This window comes from Manihot esculenta, chromosome 1, assembly GCF_001659605.2.
Source record: "Manihot esculenta cultivar AM560-2 chromosome 1, M.esculenta_v8, whole genome shotgun sequence".
In the NCBI taxonomy this organism is placed as follows: Eukaryota; Viridiplantae; Streptophyta; class Magnoliopsida; order Malpighiales; family Euphorbiaceae; genus Manihot; species Manihot esculenta.
Genome location: NC_035161.2, coordinates 5,617,031 through 5,635,554, shown reverse-complemented (window position 1 = coordinate 5,635,554; position 18,524 = coordinate 5,617,031). Strand labels below are relative to the sequence as shown.

Genomic DNA, 18,524 nt, shown 5'->3' with positions numbered 1-18,524 from the left:
AGTTACAATAAATTAATAGTGATATTTAAACTAATGAAAAGAATTTTCTTTTAAAGGTAATTTTCTGCAAAATAATTTAAATTAGTTTAATTGATAAAATATATATATATATATATATGATTGTTTTATGATTCTTAGTGAATCCTAAATTAATTTAAAAAAAAAAATTAAGAGCATGAGGTGGATTGGGATAGAAAAATTCCACATTAGAAGAAGTCAGGGATAGAAAAAAGCCCAAGGGCCGAACCAGAAGAAGGAGTAGACTGAACAAAACTGTGCGTTTTGTATTTGATTGAGCAGGAAAAAGGGTTTAACCGTTTTCAAGAGGGTTTCTTTCTCCCCTCTCCTCTAGGCCTCTGATCCTCGTCTCACAGAGAAGAGTAATGCCTTCAATGGCGCAGAACGGACCCAGAAGCAATCTTCAAAACCAAAAGAAGCAGTCCAACTTCCCCAATAAGTCTCGCAATTCTGATTCTTTGGCCAGGTCAACTTCTTCCCTATTTTAGGATTTTCTTTTTCAATTTTTTTTTTTGTAGAATTAACGCGAGTTTGATTCAAATGCAGGAGAGAGAGGATTAAGAGTCAGAGGTTGTCTCTACCTATAGCTTCAGGTATCGTTCTACACCTGTTTGGTTCGTAAGCTCTTGTATTTCATTCTGAATTTGTACTGATTTTTGTTCATTCACTGTTCTTTTAGTTAAGGAACGACTTATTGAGGAGGTTAAAACCCATGATATATTGATCATTGTTGGTGAAACTGGAAGTGGAAAAACAACTCGTAAGATTGTTCTTTTTTGATTTTTTGCTATTTATTTTATAATTTGGGAGAATTTTTTTTTTCCATAGAGCATATTTTGCAAGATATTTCCATTGTTTGGTAGCAATGTCATAAAAATGAATGAGATAAATTTATGTATAGAAAGTTTAGTAGCATTGGTAAGTTTTTCAAAGAAAGGAAAATGACTTATTCTAGAGGAATTCAATTTTCTAAAAGGACTTAAATTTTTTCCTTCGGTTTGGAAATTTTTTTCAATTAATTTCATGAAAATGCAAAAATATTTTTCATGAAAAATATTTTCCGCGACATCAAATGATGCCTATTAAGATTTTTTTTTTCTGCTAATTTTCTCTGTAGAATTACCTCAGTTTCTGTTCAACGCTGGGTTTTGTCGAGATGGAAAAGCTATTGGGATAACGCAACCTAGGCGTGTTGCGGCGGTCACTGTGGCAAAACGGGTGGCAGAGGAATGCGGCGTTGAGCTGGGACAAAAGGTTGGATATTCCATCAGGTTTGATGACAAAACCTCTAGCTCTACAAGGATTAAGTACATGACTGATGGATTGCTACTCAGGTAATAATCCATATCTATTGCCTCTAATATTGTCTTTTTATGTTGAAATTTGAGTGTTATTTTTTATTATTAGAGCTTTGTAAAGTAAAGATGTTTTGTTCTTTGATAAAATATATGTGAATTATTGTGATTAAGCATGTTTCTTGGGTGATTTACTGCACCGTCCTTGAATATTATCATTGTTAACAAATTGATTCCTATATTTTGAAAACTCATTAAAATGTCCCTAATTTTGGTTCATCATTTCATCTTTGTTCCAAGTATAGTCCAACATATTCCTCTAGTCAAATTTCAAATAAGTGGCTATTTAGTCTTTGAATTGTGCTACTATTAACACTTGTTCCATCTATTTTTAGAAATAATATTGGAACATCTCTTTTCTACAAGGATATTTGGACCTCTCCTTAAGCATTAACAACTATATGTATAAAAGGATGAAAATATTTAGAAGTAATGTGGGATTTTGATCCCACATTGTTAAGAAATGGAAAGTGAAAAGCGTTTATTAATAGCTAGCTCAAACTATTAAATAACTTGAGTTAACCATCTTAGACCAAGTAGAAAGTGAGTTCAAAAGTTATTTGGGTCGAGTTATTACAATTGGTACAAGAACACCTCGAGTTAGAAAAATTATGTAAAGCTAGTAGGTCTGTGGGACCAGGTAGAACTATTCGAGGTACTAGCGAACCACAATATCTAAAGGTCTAAAGGTGATCTAGCTTAGCGATATTGCAACATGGACATCGCAAAATTGAGTGGGAAAGTAATGTGAGATTCTGATCCCACATCATTAAGAAATAGAAAGTGAAAAGGGTTTATTAATAGCTAGCTCGAATTATTAAGTTATCGAATTAGTAAATAACTTAGGTTAACCATTTTAGGCTAAGTGGGATGTAAGTCCAAAAATTATTTGGGTTGGGCCGTTACAAGTTAGGAGCATGGGTTTTAAATAACTGCCGTTATGCCGTTAAACGGGTTTTGGGGGGTCTGTTACTCGTTAGCCTGTTATACAACGGCCCCCCTTGATTTGCAGGTGTAACGGCCGTTACGTAATGGTAACGACAGTTATCAGTAGTTAAAATTTTTTTATATCCTTCCTTTTTTGCTCTCTATTCTCATTTTTATTAGTTTCTATACTTTTTAGCAGCTTCAAAGGCTATATTTTTTATAGTTTTTTCTTCTCTTTTTCTTTCAAATTTCAATCTTCCCTGCATATTTCTCATATAAATTTAAATTCATCATAAACTACTCTATTTCCAAGCTTATTTCTTCGAAAAAGTTAGTTAAATTTTATCTATTTTAGTTTTTAGTCGTTGTTTTTTTCCTTTTTATTTTACTTTTTATAGATTAAAGTGTTAGTTTTGAGTTAAAGTAGTTTACTCATTTATAAAGATTATGTTGATTTTTCTTATTTTAAACTATATGATGTTTAACTTAAATTAAATAATCTATATTTTATGTATTTATGTTTATTATGCATTTGTATACATTGTTTTGAATTAAATCTAATCAATATCATTTCATTTATGAGCTTTGTAAATTTTTTTGAAAAATTTGCGTAGTACCAGGTCGTTACCGTTACGTTATGGCAATTATAAGCCTGTTTTCGTTACCCGCGACCGCGGCCGCAGTTTAAAAACCATGGTTAGGAGTGTTATAATGAATTTTTGAAAATACATGGATCAACTTATTAATAACTACATTGCCTTGGGGCATATTTGTAATTCATCCTTGATTCTTTTATATGCTGGAATTTATAATTGTAACTTGAATTATGTAGATTGATAACCCTATTCAGGAATGGAATTGGAAGTAAAAGGAACTTTTTAACCTGGAAATCTCATCTAATTTCATTTTGATGTTTATTTTATAGACATTTTCATGTGAGGTAAAGATTAATTTTTTGGTCAGATGAGTCAAATGATTCACATTATTTAGGTGCTGCATATTTATAGTATTTTTTAAAAAATTATCTAGGCTTTGACATGAATCTTTATTCAATATGAATTGATGCAAGTCTTGGTACAGGGAAGCATTACTGGATCCTTACCTCTCTAGATATTCAGTCATCATTGTTGATGAAGCTCATGAGAGAACTGTCCACACTGATGTTCTGCTGGGATTGCTAAAAAATGTACAAAATGTTAGGTCAAACTCTATGAAGGACCATGTCAATACGGATGACAAGAAGTCAAAGAACAGGACAGTGCAGGAGAAAGGAACTGGTGCTCAATGTACTAGTTTTCTCAAGCAAGGCCATGGCAGGAAATTCCCTCCACTGAAGTTAATCATAATGTCTGCCAGCTTGGATGCTCGTGTTTTTTCTGAGTATTTTGGTGGTGCCAGAGCTGTTCATATTGAAGGGCGCCAACATCATGTTGATATACTGTATGCTCTTCATCCTGTGCAAGATTATCTTGATGCGACCTTGGTTACTATATTCCAGGTTATTATGGTGTGCTCTTCTCAGGTTCTATATTGCAACTGTGCTTAATCAAGCAATCAACTATCTTCTTCCTTTACCAAAGTTTAGGTGTTTTCCCCCTGTTTGCGTTTCCTCACTTTTATTTTTTGAAACATTGTGTTTCCTCACTTGGTTGTTCATGTTCTTTGTTGTAATTCACATCACTAAATTTAGTTTCTCACTTCTATCCCAAAATAGGCTTAATGGAATTGACACAAATTAATCTTTTCTTATTATTTTTCCTCAGTTCATGTTTTCCCAAGATATTCCTCAAGAGCTTTAATTAGTGCTTATTCTCGTAAACTTTGTTTTAAATTTTATCAAATTTATCATATGGCTTCTCATGCTTCTTTTTTTGTGCAATTCTTGTTAGATTCATTTGGAGGAGGCCCCTGGTGACATACTTGTATTTCTAACTGGCCAAGAAGAGATTGAGTCCATTGAAGGACTTGTGCAGGAACAACTTCATAAATTACCTGAAGCCAATAGAAAGTTGTCAACTGTTCCTATATTTTCATCTCTTCCATCGGAGCAGCAGATGCGGGTCTTCATGCCAGCTTCACCTGGGCATCGTAAGGTAGCTTAATGATGCATGTGAGTTAGTCTCTATCAAGTGTATCAAATGGGTGGCACTTGAATTTGTTTGTGTTCTTTTGGACCTAATATCTAGATCAGGATCAAGGCTTAGATGGGTAGTTGTGTTGATCTCTGGCAGTCCCTTTCTTTTCATTCTTCAAGAATTAGAATTCTTTTTCAAGTTTGAATCTGTTCTTTGGAATATGGACTCTTCTGCTTCATTTTTGTTTATCTTTTATTATTTCCCCCTTATCTTTATTTGTTTTTTTAAAATATTTTATATTCCCGTTGTTATTCCTTAAGTCCCATACATTTAATATTGTAGAATCAATGCAATACATATTTCATGTCGCACACTGATTTTTGTTGAGGATTCTGGCGATTGTATGTCAATTTCCCCTCTAGTTCAAAATTTTTTATGTTAGGTTGTGCTGCTTTCATGGTTTTAAATTGCGGTCGCGGCCGCGGTCGTGGTTGCAGGTAATGGGAATAGACCTGTAACGGCCGTAACGTAACGGTCTGGCACTACGCAAATTTTTTAAAAAAATTTGCAAAGTTCATAAATAAAATGAGATTGATTAAATTTAATTCAGAACAATGTATACAAATGCATAATAAACATAAATATATAAAATATAGATTATTTAACTTAAGTTAAATATTATATAGTTTAAAATAAGAAAAATCAACATAATCTTTATAGATCGATTAAACTAATAATTCAAAGTATAATTTTAACTCAAAACTAACACTTTAATCCACAAAAACTTACAAAAAAAAGAAAAAAAAAAACAACAATTAAAAACTAAAATAGATAAAATTTAACTAACTTTTTAGAAGAAATAAGCTTGGAAATAGAGTAGTTTATAATAGATCTAAGTTTATACGAGAAATATGGAGGGAAGATTGAAATTTGAAAGAGAAAGGGAAGAGAAAACTTAAAAAATATAGTCTTTAAAGCCGTTGAAATGTGTAGAAACTAAAGAAAATGAGAATAGAGAGTAAAAGATAAAGGATATAAAAAAATTTTAATTATTGGTAACGGCCGTTACTGTTACGCCTGCAAATCAGGAGGGGCTGTTGTATAACGGGATAACGGGTAACAACTCCCCTAAAACCCGTTACATAACGGCCGTTACGTTACGTAATGGCCATTATTTAAAACCATGGCTGCTTTAGGCCATCAAATCATAAGTCTTGCCTTTTGGTGCTATACCTAGGGTTGGATCCACATTTTCTGCAGTGTTTCATCAGTGATTTGGATACTATAATTGGTTATGCATATATTTGCATATTTGCCCTCCCATGATGGTAGTGTTAATTTTTCACTTGTATACTGCTGATTACAATCCCTGGAGAAGAAAAATGAAGTGCAAGAATTTCTGTAATCATTATTTGAACATAATTACTGCATAAACTACATATCGATATATCCATCTCATCTATCTTAGATGCACATGGAGACAAAATACATGGATAACACACTGTGTGGATTGTTATACTTAATCTGTAATACAGTTCTTCTAGATGATTCTGGTTGTCCATAATACTTATATGTGGTACACGCTCTAGAGCTTTAATTTATTTAATATCATTCAACCATTCAATGTTCTGATAGGTAATATTGGCAACAAATATTGCTGAGACATCTGTGACAATACCTGGAATCAAATATGTTATAGACCCAGGATTTGTGAAAGCACGTTCTTATGATCCAGTCAAAGGGATGGAATCATTGATAATTATTCCAACTTCAAAAGCTCAGGCACTTCAAAGGAGGTATTTCTACTGGACTATGCCTTGAGAATACAGGGAAAATTTTCCATACATGAAGAAGTGAATCAACTAGGTTGCACAATTTTTTATGCTAGCAGATTACATGTAGTGTCGTATGTGAGTCAGTTAATAAATGAACTCATCCCTAATTGAACTCTCAGAGACAGGATTGGTTGTAGAGAAGGTGTGATTTACTGTCATCATTGTTTTGTCAACGGACTGTTTTAACTTTCTTCTCTGGTTTTTGGATTTTGTGTGATTGGATGCTTTTATGTCTTCATTCTATTTAATTAAGGTTGATTATCTAATAAGAAATAAGCTTGTTTTGCTTTGAATCATTAAGCTGAATTGTAAAAAAGAAAAACGTGTTATCTTGTTGCTGGTTATTCTCTTTTTATATCTTTATATTATTATGTTCAAAAAGATTCTGCTTGATAATTCTTGAATCTAAAGTATGCTTATGAACAAATAATTGAGAATGACTGTTAATTTCTTACTGCAGTGGACGTGCAGGTCGCGAAGGACCTGGAAAGTGCTTTCGTCTGTATCCAGAGCATGAATTTGAGAAACTTGAGGATTCGACGAAGCCAGAGATCAAGCGGTGCAACCTCTCAAATGTCATCTTGCAGCTGAAGGCTCTGGGTGTCGACGATATCATTGGGTTTGATTTCATGGAAAAGCCATCTAGGTAATTTTATATGCTTTTTCATAGTCTTTCTTGATTTTGTGTGTGACATTCTATCTTGCATTTTTATATGCATATAGATACCATCTTTTAACATTAGCATAAGTACCTTAATGATTCTTGATTGATTAAATGTTTGCTCACTAAGGTCATGCCTTTTGCCCTTGGATATGGTTCATCCATTTTTACATCACTTCAATGTTCTCTTAGTCTTCTCATTGTCCTTGTGATGTCTCCAATTATCTTTTCCTTGAATCATTTTTTCTGTTGTAGCCCGAGATCAAGTTACCTATTCATTTATGTTAAACAAAAAATGTTTAAAATATCATTTCTATTTGGTTTGTGTCTGTGGTAATTTGCCTGGCTTGTAAATTTTGCAGTTCTAGCATTTTTGTGCTGCTTAAGGAACGTTAACAATTATTAAGACGGAAAGTTAGTTTTATTGTTACCGACTGTATCCTCTATTATGTTTATGTCTGAGAAATATGTTAGTTCCTGAGTTCATTATGCACTTGAACAGGGCAGCTATCATCAAATCATTGGAGCATCTGTTTTTGCTTGGTGCTTTGACAGATGACTGTAAGTTGTCAGAACCTGTTGGGCATCAAATGGCTCGGCTTCCTTTAGATCCTATTTATTCCAAAGCTCTCATCTTAGCTAGTCAGTTCAACTGCTTGGAAGAAATGCTGATAACTGTTGCGATGCTCTCAGTGGAATCTATTTTTTATACCCCTCGTGAGAAATTGGATGAGGTATGCATGGACTGATTTTCCTATTATATTCTTGGGATGACAAAAGGATCATATGGTTGTCTAGATTAGTACAAATGAAATTATACTACTGAAACATCTTTGCCATCACTTTCTCAGTGGCTCCATTTTGCTGGACATTTAGATTTGAGATGTATATGCAAAAATGGCCAGTAACTGGTAATATCACTTGGATGGATTTATGAAAAGACTGAGAGTTTATTCTGTGATGGAATCATGGTTCTGCGTAGTTTTAAACACTAGGAAGGAAGCTTGGATTTTTAATGGCCTGTTCGGGAAGGGGGGAAATTTTGGGAAATGGAAGTGGGGTGGAAAATTATGTTCCGTTGTTTGGGTTACTAAGAAATAGGAGAGGATGGGTTTTTGAATAGTGACTTTTTCACCTGGGCCAACAAAATTCTCTCCAATGCGGGGGGAAAGGAGGATAGGTTTTTTTAAATTGTTATAGATAATCTTGGAAGTGACAAATTTAACCACAAATATATCTTCATAACTTTTTCCCAAGCAAGGATATGATATGATTTTCTTTTGTTTTATTCCCCTAGGTTATCTTTATCCCATTTCCTTGCTTTCCAAACAACATAGAGAAAGGTTATTCTCTATGCGTTTCTCTCTTTTCCCCCTTCCTTTCCTAGCTGCACTTTTGTCCCAGACATTGTGTAAATGACAACGTAGATATTTGTTAGTTTTCAATTCTGTTTGGTGTATAATTGTTTATAATTAGAGGTCTGTTGCAGCCTCAAAAACTTCCTTACCTACCATTATTTTTGTGATGCATCTGGATTATATCTTCCAATGGTTATGCTATCGCCATCAGCTTACCCAACTTGATAATACTTGCAGTTAAGCATCACAATTTTGTATTCCTGTTTACCAGGCGAGAACTGCAGCGAAGTGCTTTTCAAGTCCAGATGGAGACCATCTTACTTTGGTTAATGTGTATCGGGCAGTAGATGGACTTTTGGAAAAGAGAAAGATGGAATTTGGTAATGAAAAAAGTCTCAAAGGAAAAAATGAAAAATTTCTGAGAAAATGGTGCAAGGAAAATTTCATTAATGGCCGTTCACTGAGGCATGCTCGTGACATTCACAGGTCAGCTATTTACTCTATTTCTTCTCTTTCTTTTCCTCGTAGATTATACTTCTTTACTTGGTAGGTTCACATGGTAAAAACGTGGCATCTGCGGTCAAAAGGATTCTCCAAAGTTGAACTTTTGTAATTCCTATACTTGGTGTTTCTTGAATTTACATGGTTCTTTTCATTTGCAGTCAAATTCGAGGACATGTTGAACAAATGGGTCTTCGTATTTCTTCATGTGGAGATGATGTGCTTCAATTTCGAAGATGCCTTGCTGCTTCCTTTTTCCTTAATGCAGCTTTGAAGCAGCCTGAGGGGACGTACAGGTATTGAATTTACATTGATATGACGTCTGAAACTCATCTGGCTGCTCCTTCAATGTTATTACCTGCTCATTCCTATTAGAAGACCTGTAACTAGTCAGTCACTATATCCAACCATCCATTGCTATCCCCTATTTTCCTTGCTCACCATTATGAAATCTCTCACAGTTGCTGAACTAAATGGCAGGGCCTTGGCAAGTGGACAGGTAGTGCAGATACACCCTTCTTCTGTGTTATTCCAGTCAAAGGCAGAATGCGTAATTTTCAATGAACTGGTCCAAACCACTAAGAAGTACATCCGCAACGTAACTAGGATCGATTATTTATGGTTAACTGAGCTTGCTCCTCACTACTATGCCTCACAGAGTTAAATTTTTCCGGTACTAATTCGCACAGCTAGTATATTAATATGATTGTTTCATTTAATATGGAACGTTTTTTTTTTTTTTTAACTTATTTATCCTTGGTTAAAATTCTCTTCTTCTGGATCTTTTGAATCAGATATGGTGAATCGTTAATCTGGTAGCTTTTTTTGGCTTATATGCTTGATCTTTTTACCCTGCAGCTGGAAATAACAGAAGGATGATCTCTGTTTCTTACCATTGAGGGTGACAATCAGTAATACATCCAAACATGTTCTTATCCATCCCTTTTTATACTGGTAGATGAGGGGAGTTGCAGAATTTTGGGATTCTCATTCGCAACCCTATCTGTTGGTGCTTTGTGGCTATTTGCCATCTGGAGCATCCTCAAGAGAGAATTGTCAATTCCATCCAGAATTGATTCCAATACAAGGAAGCATGCTGATGGTGTTTCAGTTTTCCCTTCATTTTGAATTTCTATGAGTGAGCCAGGTTGTTGAAAATCAGCAACTTAAGAGACTCTGATTTGTAAGCCGTTATTATATTGAGTGCAGGATGGCTGCATTTTGAATTTTGACGGGGTGGAAGAGCACAGGACTGTTTCCCAGTTCATCATTTGGTTTTAGTGGTTCTAGAATCTTTAACCCTGTAAATCCCCTTCCTCCCCAGCAGCGCCCCCCCCCCCCCCCCTTTTCTTTTCTATCTCTGTGATTAACTCCATTTTTATGTGGGCTTGAGAAATGATGCTTTGTTACCATTCTAAATTAAAGCCTCTTACTTTTAGAAGTCAGATTCCCTATCCATGGATTTTAAGTTGCTCTCCATAATGTAAAATTGATGTAGCCAACATTGATGATATTTATGGATGGTTCAGTATATGCCTTGGTCTTGCATTGATTAGAAATTGGAAATTTTCATTCTTTATGTTAAGGTAAAAAGTCTATTGATCTTCCACTTTCTTTTATTATGAAACATCCCAGCAGCCAGTCTTCTTGTAGGATTTGTTTGAAATAAATCATATGAAAAAAGAAATGAATTCAATTATCACACAATCATGAAGAAACAAGTTTTACCTCTTTTTCTGTATGGCTCATACATGACTTTGCTTTAATTTATCGCTAAATTTAATTTCAATTTACAATCCCTATGTTTGAAATTAAAATTTTTATAATAATTTTATTTAATTAATTTCTTTTCTAATAATTTTTTTTATTTATAATAAAAAATTTAATTCCTTTTAATTTTAAAGTTTTTATTTTAATAAAAATTAAAATTATACTTGTGAAAATTTATTTAAAATTTTTTTATAATACTAAATAGAGAATATATAATATTTTTTTATTTTATAATTTGGTTACAGTTACTTGTAAATTTAAAAGTTGAGTACATAGAATAAAATTTTAAAAAATTTGAATATAATTACAGATTAACAGAAAGATTTTTCCGGACAATAGTTTTTTTTTCTTAATTCACAATTTAGGTTGGAAAACCCTAAATAAAAAATTGAGAACACAAACATGAGAAATTGAATTGCATAGTCCACCAAATGAAAAGGTTATGGAACCTAACAATAACATCACTTGAAAACACTTCTCACCTTATTAACTAAAGGGTATGTTGGTAGTACTCTTTTGGTGATTTCTGTTTTAATCTTGATATGTCAAAAGCTCTAAAAAAACAAGCAAACAAAAACTTAGCATTTAAGTCTCATTAACTATTACTAATTTTGGATTAGCTATTATTTTGATGTTGTATTTTAGTGGAGTGTAATGTAATATAATATAATTATTTTTTTATTAAATTTTAATAAAAAAATTAATTATAAGTCTGATAACCGCCAGGTTTCCCTGATCAGGAAACGAGACCAGACCCTGGAGAAAGTTATGGGTCCAAAACCTATTAAGTCCACGCAGGTAAATCGATCCAACGTCATGAGACCAGCCCCTGCAATGAGAGGTGGACTAGAGTGATTACACGCTCGGGCCTACTCATGAAAAGTTCAGCCCATGTGACATAAGATAAGGGAAATAAGTACGATCACTTCGCAGTCCTGACAGCATAGGTGTCAAGGAGAATTAAATGGCTGTATGGCGTGGAGAGGTGTTCTGACGCATCCATACATATAGTTTTGAGTAACAGAGATAGATAACACTATAGCAAAAAGGCTGTTAGATGTTAGATGTTACTAGCAGATAAAAAAAAGGATAAAAGAGAGAGTCTTTTTCTCTAGTCAAGCTTAGACACCCAATATAAATCCTATTTTTTAGGTTTCAGAATATCACCGTCTATTAAATACAAATTAAAACCTAATTTGAATTAGACGACATACCAATATAGTAGCTCATTTGTTATATCAAGTTATTACTTATTATGCTAATTTCACTGTTTGAACATAGTTTTTTAACTCCATTATTAATTTTATATTTTTAAAAAAATTTTCACTTATAGGAGGTGTGCTTGCTAAATTTAGTTAAACTTAATTTGTCAAGTTCTTTCTAAATACAAATTTTAATAAAATTAAGTTTAAATAAAGAATATGTATCAATCTTTATTTATTTAGGCAGACAATAAGTTAGAATTATAAGGGAGTCTCTCCTAAAAGGAGTGGCATGCTTTATGATTAGTGGTATTTAAACATTATTGAGTGCACACCTCATGTGTTTTGGATAACCCCTTTGCAAGTAAAGAATAGAATAATTTCATTTTCTTGCTTCAATTTTAGACCTATGTGATTTGCTTAAAGTTCAAGTTAAAAAAAGAAAAAAAAAACTCAAATTTATTTCTTTTTTTATAAAAAAATAAAATAAAAGAGAAATCCCATTATTATAAAATAAAAAAATATTTATGTTTTTTAAAAAATAAAAGAGAATCCAAAAGTGTATAGTAATCATAGTTCATGGTGACAAATTAATAACATGACATTGAAAATGTTGCAATATTATATAAAAATATAACTTACTAGAGTTATTCATGCAAAATTAATATTAAATAAGTGTATTTAATGAGTTTTAATATTAAATAAGTGTATTAAATTAATTAAGGTTAATGGTTCAAATCGAAAAAATCGATCGAACTGAATTAATTTAAAAATTCAGTTCGACTTTTTATTCATTTCGGTTTGATTTTTAATTTTAAAAATTTCAGTTATTTCGATTTGATTTAGTTTTGATAAGAAAAAATTAAAAAAATTAAATCAAATCGATTAATGATAATAGTATATTATTTTTAATAATATAAAGGATTAGATTATATTAAAATTAAAATATTTTAATTAAATTTTAAAATATTAAAAATAAAGTAAAAAATAAAAAATTTATTAAAAATTCAAATCGATTAAATCGAATTGAATCATATCGATTTGGTTCGATTTAATTTCTGGTAAAAATCAATTCGATTCGATTTTCATAAATATCAAAATTTTAGTATATTTATTAAATAAAAAATAATTAAATAAACTAATTAAATAAATATCATAAAATATTTATTTTGTTTGAGTTTTGGGTTTGAGGTTTTGTAATAGTTTTCAGTAACCCTTAAGTTCAACTCTGAGCCTTATAAAATGTAATTTATTAAACATGTGCTAAAAAAATAAAATATCAATATATATATTTTTCAAAAAAAAAATAAGGAGGGAATTATCAATATTAATTTATTTCATTTGAATTTATCTATTTGCCTATTTAACGAACACAATTTGCTTTTGCCTTCGCTTTCGCCTTCCATCACTTGTGAGCTCACTTGCTGCGCTGCTCTCTCTCTATCTCTTCTCGTTAGCTTCCACTCTCCAGATCTGATCCTAAAAATCGTTAAGGTACGTTTTCAAACCCTTATTAATCTCTTCTTCTACCTTGGATTTTGAGAGCTGTGCTAATTTTTTTTCACTACTTGAAGTGGTAGCTGTAAGTTCAAAACGCAATTTCTTTTGTTAGATCTGTCGCTTCTCTGTAATTTTGGATTCATAAACATGTCCTCTTTGAGGACTTTTTCTTGTTTAAATTTTTTATACAATGTATTGGAACTGAAATGAGATAGATCGATGCTGCTATTTTGCTGTGGTTATGGTTATATGGTTAGTTTATTGAGGAATAGAAAATTTGGGATATGGTACAATTTGTCCTTTATCTTTGGGCTTCATATTATGCTAGTTTTGATTTTTGGTTTTAAGCCTATGCTTTTGCTTTTTTGTTTTAGCATTCCTGTTTTGCAATTTACTCATGAATTGCATAGCCTACTGGCAACCTCTTGTCTTTGTAATATGATGTCTATAAGCTACCAGGTCTTGATATAATTGGCTGCAAGTCATGCGGCGCAGTTAAATGTTGAATGCAGTCCTAGATTATGCCTTATATTTAAGATTTGAAGTGCTTTTAAGAATTTCACTTGGTGGTGATATTGGATCGGACGCGTAAATGCTTTTTTAATAACAGCAAATTGTGTCCTTCACACATGACTGCTATGTTAGTTAGAATTTTTTAAGTAGCTTGGGTACTCTTGGATGGGATCAAGTTGCAGATGCAGATTTAAATTGTCTATTTGAATCCTGATTCTTATTAATTTGGAAATTGGGAGTGATTATGCTGAGTAAAGAATCTTTTATGATGTATTGGGATGGAATATAGTGATGTAGATTGTTATGAAGCTTCATGGGCTTTACTTGTTTGCCTTTTTGTGTGATACTTGCAGTGAGTGGTATACTTTTCTTTCCTAGGAAAATATTTTACCTAAACTTCTGTTCATGTTTTCATGGTTCATACTTTGTTTAGATCATTTGTGATCTTTTTGTTTGTGGAAGACAGGTTTAAGATTTCCTTTTCTACAAAGTCCAGAGCATGGGTCGTGGAGTTAGCAGTGGTGGGGGCCAGAGTTCATTGGGCTATCTATTTGGGAGTGGAGAAGGTCCAAAGCCTTCCACAAAAAGTGCCCAACCTGCTTCAAATGATGTCCAGCCAGTGAATAATGCACCTTCCTGCAAACCTGCTGTTGCTCCTCAGCCAGTAGATGCCAGCAAGCAGATTCCTGCTGGTATTAATAGTACTTCTGTAAACAACTATATGCGGGCAGATGGCCAAAATACTGGAAACTTCCTTACGGTATGATTCCTAATGATTTTGCTATGGTTATTTTGCAGAGTGCAAGTGGTTTACCATTTACATTTGCATTTGTTGTCTATACAGTGTTTTAGGTGTTACAAATTTCGTTCACCTTCATTATGTCTCATGAATCCTTTTTTAAGATGACACAACATACTTGATTTGATTGAATTCTGACTTTCTGTAAGGTTTCATTTGTTTTCTTGGAATGAAGTGGAACTACCTGGCTGACTGTCATGCATAAAAACATGCAGAAGCATTGTCCTTTAAATTTGTTATGACTATTTGTTTGTCTAGGAGGGCCTTTGTTGTTTGAAAATTTCTGGGATTTGTGTGGCACAGACTTCTGAACTTTTGTTAGGAGAAAATTCTTTGCAATATTTCCACTAAGTGTAGACATTTTCTTGACTCTTGAGTGTTTTCACCAACACTTGGCCATTGCAACATCCCAATGTATTGTCATTTTTTGAAGTCAAAATCCTGCTCCAGTGTTTTATGATGGATTTCTTAGCTTAGATTTATTATATTGAGGCCAATAAACCTTTCTCATAGTCTCTTGCTAAAATGATTATGGTGGTAGTATTTGTATGTTCTAACTGGATGCTTAACCTGAGTACTCACTCTGAAAAGGGAAAAAGATTTCAAAAAAAGCATCTAGATGAGAAACGGATAGAAGAGGGTCTGGGTGTGGGTGTATGTGTGTTCCTCTTGAACATAGTTTATCATCAATTGATTTGTGAAATTAAATTAATATTCATCACTACCTACATGACCTTCGTTGTTTCTTTAGTTACTGTCTACTCTATCTTCAGTGTGGTATGCATATGTGTTTTTCTTTTGTAAAGGCTTGTGATGTGTCCTACATGGTTAGAAAGGATAGTACTGGGTGTTACATATATGGGTTTGCAACCTTGAGAGGTTCAGTAGGTTTATGTCATTTAGTATCAGAGCCTCATCTTATCTGGTCTATGGGCTATGAATCCTGGTTCTCTGCTGAGGATATGCAGTTTAAAAGGGTGGGGAAAGATGCGTCTCACATCAGTTAGAAGGGTGGTCTTGAGTGTTATATATATGATTTGTAACATTCTCCAGATATGCTAGCTTTTTAGGAGTTAGGCAGGTTCATATCAGCTTATCTTGAGAATAATCATTGGCATGATATTAGCATCCAAAAAGTGATGTTTACTGCAGAATTGAATGGAACTATTATGTTAGTCATGCTATTGATAGTTCCATACTTTAAATACCTTCCAACTTCCTAATGGTGTTAGGCCTATGCATCCTGCTGTCTTCCTTTTTGAGCAAAGGTTGATGGGTACGCTACCAAGCTTGTCTATGGTGCTTTGAGAACCTTTCTTGATAGTTCCTTTTAAACATGAAAATAAGGATTAATTGTGTTTCCTTGTATGGAAAGTAATTATTTCTCAAGTTGTCATTCAGTAGCCTAACAATTTTCTTTCTTGGTTCAGGATCGACCTTCAACCAAAGTCCATGCTGCACCTGGTGGTGGATCTTCTCTGGGGTACCTATTTGGTGGTGGTGGTAACCAGTAACTGAGATATAATACCATAATGCAATACTGTTGGAATTCGCATTTGTCAATTCTTGTGGAAATCTTTGGATGAGCAATGCTTTCATCTATAATATAATTAGTGCAAACTTGCTAGCTCTTGTGATGTAATATATAGGTGGTGTTGATGTTTGGTTTATTGAATCAAAGAACATTTTGTATGCATGGACATCATTACAGAAGTTCAGTTGATATTTTGATATGTTCTCAGCAATATTTTACTTTGCATAATGATCTTATGCTCCTTGAAATAGATTCTCTCTCTCTCTATTTATGTGTGCATATCCAAAGGCTGTTTACGACGGGTTAATGTAATTTGAACTAATACGAGATACTTTATATTGGAGGTGGGGCGCATGCATCAATACTAAGGGAGTATGTGCTCCAAGAGTGCTGTGTAATCTCCCCAGATTTGTGGGCATAGCTGTTGTACTTGCAAACCAATATTTTGTGGTTCTTTGTCAATTCTATTTAAGACAAATGACTTCATTCAATATAAATGCAGCATCATGCACTTATCGAGCTCTCATGGCTACATATGCTAGTTCATCTGTGTTCGTAAACTACACAGGAGGGCAATCATTTGGGAAAAGTTTCGTGGTTTTATTATACAGAAAGCATAGACTCAAAAATAGGAGAAATTTTATAATACAACTGTTGTATGTACAATAATTTTATTATATATATCGATCATAAGAGTCTCATGCGGATTCTAATATAAAATAATAAATTAACAGTATAGTGACCTTTCGAATTACTAGCACGATAGATAAATCAGCTATTGTTGGTACTTTATTCAGATGTTTGTTTATATTCATATAATTTTCCAATTTTCCATCTCTCTTGCCAAAAGAAAATGGAGATTTGAGTTCATTTGTCAGAGGATTATACCGGTATATCAATGCATCTTGTTTTATTATAAGTTCAAAAAATCTAGAATCAGTTTCTCTAATACCAGATGTTAATGCCATGGATGGGGTTGCTTGGAGTTGAACTTCGTCGGATATTTTTCAATCAGGTTAGCTGTTTTACTCGCTGATTCTTTGTGAAAATGCATATGGAAAGTTAAGGTCTTTAACATATTTGCCTTTTTTATTTGATTGCTCTTGCAACTAATGTTAATGACTAATTAATGATCTGGATGTGTTTGTTGAAGGAGCTCAATGGAGTTTCAAAGAATGAGTGTTGTGGATTGGTTTAGTGATAGCTGCATGTTAACTTGATGTGAGGACTTCCATTCTTCTTCCTTTCAAATGCTTTATGTGATGCTTTGTGGTATTTCTTCATGACCTTTTATTTGGATTGAGGGAAATGGAGAGAAGAGAAAAAGACATTTCATTTCCTTATTTCTCTTGTCTAGATATTAAATAAGAGAGAAAAAAAAAACAAGAGGGAGGAGAAAGGATGAAAAGTTATATATCTCAACAAATTACATTTCATTCAAAAATATTTCTCTCCATAATAGTATGGAATGGAAAGAAATATATGCTATTTGTATTAAACATTTTCAATTAAATCTTTCATAATTATGAGAGTATAATGGAAACTTGTATTCTTCTTGATAACGGTATAAAAGATTGGACCTGTTAAAATCATGACACGTGTATACGAAATTTAGAAAGGTCGTGCGAACCTTTTCAATTGGTCCGACTGGAGCAGTAGAACGCCTGACCTGTAAGCTACAATGATCAGACCATCAATACTCATGACTTTTTCAATACCCAAAACGGATAGATTGACTACTTCAAAGCACGTACTATAAGTGTGAATTAATTATAGAGACCACCGACCTCTACAAAGATCGAGTAGGGAGAGTATGGTCTAATATAATTTGGGTATAAATATAAATTTTCAGTAAAGATGGTCAACACCCCTAACCCTGCCAAAATCTGGAGCGGACTGACAAACCTCTTCAAAGCTCATACTACGAGGCATTGAATGCAGGCGCGACTAATCACAGTGACTAGAAGAAACTCACCTATATAGGTCAGGTGAGCTGGGCATGGCCTAATAAAAGCAGGGTAAGGTGCTGACCTCCAACACGATGGTCGATCCTTCTAGCTCCCTCCGAATTCTTAAATGCACGTGCAGTAAAACAGACTAATGTGACATACATAATAAATAGGGTATTGGCTAAACCTACTCCACATTTATGAGCCGCTTGACACACCTGCTACAGGATATCCCCATCTAATCTGACGGGACATAAGTTAGAGAACACCAGGATGATCGGAATATAAATACCTATGAACCAACCATACTGTAAAGGAGAAAAACTCCAACTAAATAGCTCCCTGGCCCGGGGCTCTCTCTTTCCCGCTCTCTCTCACACACTCACAGAAGAACTCTCGAACGCCTCCTCTCATAAGCGTCCTCAGGAAGTTTTCTCTTCCCTTTTCCTCTCTATTTTATTTCTCTTTATACTATTAAAAAGTCTCAGATCTAACTTGAACGTCGGAGGGTCTCCACTGGGGGTATT

At 33.4% G+C, this 18,524-nt stretch overlaps 2 protein-coding genes across 2 annotated transcripts; both read left to right on the top strand.

The window, feature by feature from the left end:
- The first annotated feature begins 316 nt into the window (after nucleotides 1-316).
- Nucleotides 317-10,263, top strand: LOC110628598 (pre-mRNA-splicing factor ATP-dependent RNA helicase DEAH10). The gene is made up of 13 exons (XM_021775356.2): nucleotides 317-484; nucleotides 565-611; nucleotides 698-778; nucleotides 1,136-1,352; nucleotides 3,381-3,798; nucleotides 4,190-4,393; nucleotides 6,011-6,171; nucleotides 6,671-6,856; nucleotides 7,374-7,605; nucleotides 8,501-8,715; nucleotides 8,892-9,026; nucleotides 9,211-9,403; nucleotides 9,589-10,263. Exons 1-12 carry the CDS (start codon nucleotides 384-386, stop codon nucleotides 9,392-9,394), a joined length of 2,181 nt encoding a protein of 726 aa, XP_021631048.1. The 5' UTR covers nucleotides 317-383; the 3' UTR covers nucleotides 9,395-9,403; nucleotides 9,589-10,263.
- Nucleotides 10,264-13,045: 2,782 nt separating this feature from the next.
- Nucleotides 13,046-16,259, top strand: LOC110619055 (protein SPIRAL1-like 1). The gene is made up of 3 exons (XM_021762314.2): nucleotides 13,046-13,196; nucleotides 14,182-14,475; nucleotides 15,945-16,259. The coding sequence occupies exons 2-3, from the start codon at nucleotides 14,215-14,217 to the stop codon at nucleotides 16,026-16,028; spliced, it is 345 nt and encodes a 114-aa protein (XP_021618006.1). The 5' UTR covers nucleotides 13,046-13,196; nucleotides 14,182-14,214; the 3' UTR covers nucleotides 16,029-16,259.
- Nucleotides 16,260-18,524: the final 2,265 nt, after the last annotated feature.